Source organism: Asparagus officinalis, chromosome 9 (assembly GCF_001876935.1).
Source record: "Asparagus officinalis chromosome 9, Aspof.V1, whole genome shotgun sequence".
NCBI classification, from domain to species: domain Eukaryota; kingdom Viridiplantae; phylum Streptophyta; class Magnoliopsida; order Asparagales; family Asparagaceae; genus Asparagus; species Asparagus officinalis.
The window spans coordinates 22,104,492-22,110,972 of NC_033802.1; the positions used below are offsets into that span (position 1 = coordinate 22,104,492).

Here is a 6,481-nt window from a genome sequence, read left to right on the forward strand (position 1 = left end):
TGGTCTTCTCATATCTGTTTTGTATTTGCATATACATGATACATCCGCATGTACATTCGTGTCTGTATTTGATTTTAACGATATGGATATGAGTTTTTCTTATCGAGACATGTTCGTATCCGAATTCCTGATTTATAAGCAGATACAGATGTGGTATGTATCATATTTGAGCCTTATCCAATATATTAAAGTGTCAGAAATATCTAAAATATCGAACGACTGATATCCATATCGGATTGCGAAAATCAGGGATATGTAAAACCTATCGGGGTGTCACATCAGATGATGTTCATATGTAACATAACATTGTAATATGCAATATAATCATATATAAATAGAGACATTGTACAAGTTCAGTCCTAATTCCTCCTCTTCAGTCTCTTCTTTTCTTGGTCAACCACCTAAAAAATAAAAGAGAGAGAGAGAGGGAGAGAGAGAGGGGGGGGGATTAGAGAGAGAACACAGATAAGAGAGGGAGGAGGGAGAGAAATTAGAGAGATAGCAGGAGTGAGAGACAGAAAAGAGAGGGAAGAGGGAGGGAGGGAGGGAGGGAGGGAGGGGGGAGGGAGAGAGAGACAGAAAAGAGATGAGGAGGGAGAGGGAGTGATGGAAAAGAGAGGGAGGAGGGAGAGAAGGGAGAGAGGGCTAACCAGAGATGATGGCGGAGCAGACCGACGACGAGGAGACTTGTGACGAGGGCTGAGGAGATCGGCGACGAAGGTGGAGAGACCAGATATCGTTTAGGGTTTAGGATAGTCGATGCGACAAGGGATTTGTGGTTATATTTGGTTTTGGTTCGGGTTTGAGTTCCCAATACTCAAACCCAAACCCAAACCCAAAACCATTTATAAACAGGCCGACTTGGCCGATTTTTGAAGCTGCAATATCGGTTGCTATATCCGATTTTTTTAATATATCGACAAATTGTGCTAAACATCAGAAAGCGCTATAAATTCATCTATATCATCTTGGCAAGGCTTCCCCTCTGTTATATTGGCCGATATTTAATACATTGGTCGTATCAGATCCATTTGCACCCCTATCTTAAGGGCTAATTAAACTTTAATTGTACTATAAGACTTTGATTATCCAAATTTTGTCTTTCAAAAGTACTCTGTTCCAAACTTTAAAGCTTGAAATGTCCCTAACTTGATATCAAATTATACGACTGAAATGTCTTTCAAAAAGGAAAAAAAAAAACTCAATCGCCAGTCTGATAGAAAATCTAAAAATACACTGTTTCTTTGTGTTTGTATGTATTGCCGACAATATTGAGTTATATAAAAGATTTATAATCCATTAATCCAAGATTCCTTTGGTTCATTCCGAAAGAGTAATCAACACAGAGATTTGTGAATTATTGAAGACATCAAATCCCACAATTAATAGACTGTTATTTTGTAGAGAATTTGTAGGGTATGTACCCCAAATTATAAATTATATGGTATATTATTCATCCTACTGGGACAATAATTTTGGGGTCAGATTTCAAGCCTACAAATGCTTCTTATTTGTTTAGGACCTAGGCTCCTTGTAAGGTTATGCGGTTCTATTTGAATGGAAGCAATTTGCTTCTGTATAACTAAATAAACGATGTACTGCTGAAATAATTGCATTGAAAATAATTTCTAAAATAATATTAAGCAGCACAAGTTCGTAACCTACTAACCTTTTTAGTGCCTTTTCACCTATTAACCATTAAAGAGCTGCTACTCCTATATAAGCAAATGACAGTTGCTTGTTTAAGTTATAAAAATTCCCAATATTTTTCTGTTTCTACCGACCTTCAAAAATGGTAAACTGACAATATGACACCTGAATTTGAAGAATTTGATCTCAAGCACTTGAGGAAAGTATCACAGTTGCATTATTTATCCTTATTATGCAGAGTTATCCTTTTTTATTATTACGTCTGTGTTCATTTTCTAATTTGAACAAATTTTATTTTGCTGGCAGTCGAGAAAACTGCGCTCCTTCCACTACTCTTATCCCGGTTAGTTTCCAAGTTCAAGAGACAAAATAGAGAACTGTCTCAGTCATCATCACCATCATCATCGCCTTCACGAGGACACAAGCTAATTTTGAAAGCTATACTTGTAGCCGTTGCAGCCATAGTATATTTTTATTTGTTAAACGATGAATGAAGCCATACTGCTGAAGTATCTGTAAGCTAAATTCAATACAAATTTTGTAATGTATGAGTAGTCTAGTTTTGATCCATTTACATGTTCTTTTCGTTTATTCTTTATTTTTCCTACTAATATGTTGATTTTTATCTTGGAGATTAGTTTGGTTGTTTTGGCATTGACAGTAAATGGGTTGTGAGAAAGGGGGGTTTTGCTTCTTTATTATATGTTATCTGAGATAAACTAATTTGGTGCGGTATGTTGCAACGGCACCTGGGCTTATAGAACCACAGGGTTGATTTTATGTGCATTCACTCGGATAATTTTCTTTTACTTTTTTTATGCAGATTATCATCTGTGTGTTGGGACAATGATATGTTTGCTCCTATATTTGCAATGAGTAATGTTGATTATAGTTCTCAGTTCGCGACAAAGTTAAATACAGAGTAAAGGGTTACCGTAACTGTACGGTTATATGATTAGTGTGCCATTGACGTTACGCTCATTCAGCTTATCAATTATGATCTGCATGTATTTGTGAGTATCTACCAGGCAGCTGTCAAATGACTCGAGTAACATATTTGTGTCAAGTAAATATGTTCATCTGTATCAAGAAAATGGACTTCAACGGGTGCCTTAGAGATTGCTACAGGGACCCAACACATGAGACCAACAGAGGGGATAGGTGATGTGTCCCTCCTCCTATTGCATAATGAGCTGGTCATCATTAATGATGGCCAGCTCATTATGCAATAGGAGGGGGACACCTCACCTGTCCCCCCTGTTAGTCCCATATCTTGGGTCTTTGAGGAATTTTTCTTTTAATTATTTGTATATATACCATTGAAATGGAGCTACTTGTAAACTACCCCTCAAAAATCTCACAATTTGCAAAACTACCCCTAAGATATCATCATTTGTAAGACTACTTTCAAATCTGGATCAGCCATTGCAAAACTACTCCTAGATCATCATCATTATTATTATTATTATATTATTATTATTATTATTATTAGTATTATTTTTTTTTTGGGGGGGGAGTACCGCTGAATACGCTCATATAAGCTTACAAGAGAGCGAGCCCCCATCCAGCCAGCTGTCCTTGCTGTACACACGGCACATATATTATCGTAATGCTCTATCTGATAATTCATCGGCTGCCGCTGCCAGCAGGACAAATCAAAACGCATAATGTTGTGCTCCGATATCACTTGTTGAGCGCTGTGGAAGCCAAACAACCAAACCAACGTGCTACGAGAAATCAAATCAAACGAACGTCGAGAGAAGGCCAAACAAACCAAATTAATGATTCAAACACAAACAACCAATTTTAACGTAGTTCGGCAAGTTGCCTACGTCCACGGGGCAAGAAGGGGATATAGTTTTTTTTACTAATAGAGAAGAAGAGTACAAACTGAGATTACAAATCACTCAAATTCACAAATTAATCTTACCAACAAATCTCTAATTCTCTCCAAACAAAACCCTAACCAATAGCTCAGAAAGTATAAAATATAACAAGATATGTGAGCTAGGATAAGTGATATACACAAGGGTAAACAAAATTAACAAGATAGTGGATGATATAAATAATGAGCAATGGACAATGACGACAAGAAATATAAACATAAGAGAAGTACGCCAAAGCAAACTCAAACACATGATATGATCACGGAGTTCGGACCTTCCGTCCTACGTCTCCGCTCCTCACTTCCGGGGAGAAATCCACTATCATAACCGGGTTTTCTACGCTCATCCGAATAACGTTTACACCTCATAATGTCGGTTTTCAACGTTCACCGATCAACGTTCACAATCACTCACAATGTCGGTTTTTAACGCTCACCGATCAACGTTCACTCCTCACACTCGGTTTTCTAGCTCATCGAAAACTTTACAACACTAACAATGTAACAACAAATATGTTCTCTATAATAAATGAGAACTCAATGTAGCTCACTCTCAATTGTTACAACTCCCCACAACCCAAATTATACTAAGTATGAAAATACAATAAGCTCAATGGTTATGTGTGTAAGCAATGAGAAAAACAATCAACTAAACTCAATTAAATTCTAACATATAGAAATTATGAACAAAACAATAAATAGCTAGAAATAGAGTTTAGAAATTCTTTTCTGAAAAACAAGATGGAGAGGTGGATTAAAATGAGGCTCAATCAATGTAGATGAACTTCTCCACTTGTAAAACAATCTTCACAAACCAAACAAACTTTAAACCCAACTGAAACCCTTGTTAAAACTCTTTTAAACTTCTTTAAAACTTTCCATTGGGTTAATTCTGGTAGAAGGGGTTTGAGGGGTTTATATAGGAAGAGAAACCAACAGCAAAAACCCCAAACAAAAGACCAAAGAATCAGAAATCTGATTTTGTACCCAATATAGCTGTTGGGCAATCGGCGGTCGACTGTGGGAAACTCACGGTCGACCGCGAGCCAGCTTTGAAACTCAGAAAACTTTCAGAGACTTACGCAGTCGACCATGACGGTCGGGGGAGCCGCTAAAAAGCATATTGAGTCTTTGGACTCAAGGCGGTCGACCGTGGCGGTCAACCGCAAACTGACATATGCAAATTGATAGGTTTGAACAGTTTTCTGATTTTAAAACCCTGTTTAAAAATATCAAATAAATTCCAAAAATATAAAACTTTGAAAAATGATTGTAGACATGATAATACACATGCTACAAAAACTGGATTTTAAAAAGAACCTCTCAAATGTAAAATATCATCATTTTGCAAAATAGTCCAAAACATAAAAATGTGATATACATGAATTTTGACATTTTAGCTTAACCATGTTTTGAAACATTACAAAATGATTATATAGACTTAATAAAAGCTGTATATGATTGTTATTAAGTCCATAAACCAAGAAAATAATATTTTCACAAAATTGCATATTTTGCAAACTTTTCAAAACAATAAATACGATTTCATGAACTAAATAAAATTGATATTGATGAAATCATATATATGCATATAAGTATGAAACAAGAAACTTAAAGTACTAACACACATAATATAAAACCTAAACTAAATATACCCAAGCTTGATCTTGATCTTCATTGTAGCTCAACTTGGTAAACTTGCGGATGAAGCTTAAACTTGGATCTTCAATTTGAATTGCATAGGCTTCACTCCACAATTCTGCCAACCTCCATTGGATTTGATCGTTGAAGCGCAATCCATCCAACCTCCAACATGTTGTTTGCCTATAATAAATAAGAAAACACAAATACTAGACAAACAACATTAGAAGTAAATTGTTTGTTAAACATCATCAAAACAAGAAGGCCAACACAAATATCCCTAATTTTCTTCTCAATTCTCTCTTCCAATTGTTCCATATATATCTAGAAATCCTAAAATCATAAACATACTAGAAATTCTAAAATAAAAAACAAAACATATTAGAAATCCTAATAATCTGTTACCAAAACAGATTTAAAATCATGTTACCAAAACAGATTAGGAATCCCAATAACCTGTTACCAAAACAAATTAGGAAACATATTAGGAACCTGCTATCCAACAATTCTCCACCTCGATGAAGTTTTCTCAAAACTGAGCAAACACCAATACCAACCAAACGTCTCACATGTTGCGTCCAGTACGAAGTGGAACAGATCCATGACAACGGACTCAATCCACAACAAGTCGAGAACCTAAACGAGAATGCGAACAAACTCCAAATGTTGGTATCAACTCACCAAACCGGCTGCATCATAAATGACTGCCTACGTATCCTCTTGCCCAAGGAATCAGGCATTCATGTAATTCACCCAAATGGCCTCCAAAGGCCCTCAATCAAATAGAAAAGTTTGTAACTCTTCACCAATATCACCAATGGATCTACAACGAATAGCGCTCCCAATGGCCCTAAACTGAAACAAATCAAACACCTCCATCTGAGGTGAACCAATGGCCGTATCCAAAACATGTCCACCAGCTGCACTCGAATCCAAAACTAACTCATCATCTGCATCCAAATCCAAATGGTCTTCAAATTGTGTCACCTCAGCTAGAATCCCAAATGATATAGTATGATCTGGAGTATGTGGAGTAATCTTCACCCAATGTGAAGTAGCATCACCCTCCACCCACTACGATATCCCAATGATCAGATCAACACTCTCCATCTACAGAGAGTCAAATATGATATACCTGCTCAGAACAAAATCAGAAGCTCCTAACTGATAATCAAAAGAACCTCTGAATCCTAAACATGCAATCAGATCAAATCTCACATCCTCGATATGACCAAATGCTGGGCAACCAAATATCCGACACAACCAAAAATCTAAAGCAGCTCCACCAGATCCAAAATATGTCGA

The 6,481-nt window shown here is 36.6% G+C and overlaps 1 protein-coding gene across 1 annotated transcript in view; it reads left to right on the forward strand.

The window, feature by feature from the left end:
- LOC109823287 (GPI transamidase component PIG-T) overlaps positions 1-2,348 on the forward strand; it is a 12,055-nt gene extending 9,707 nt beyond the window's left edge. Inside the window, 1 exon segment of the mRNA XM_020389572.1 lies at positions 1,957-2,348. Within this exon segment, the coding sequence (XP_020245161.1) occupies positions 1,957-2,144 (188 nt within the window). The 3' untranslated portion in view covers positions 2,145-2,348.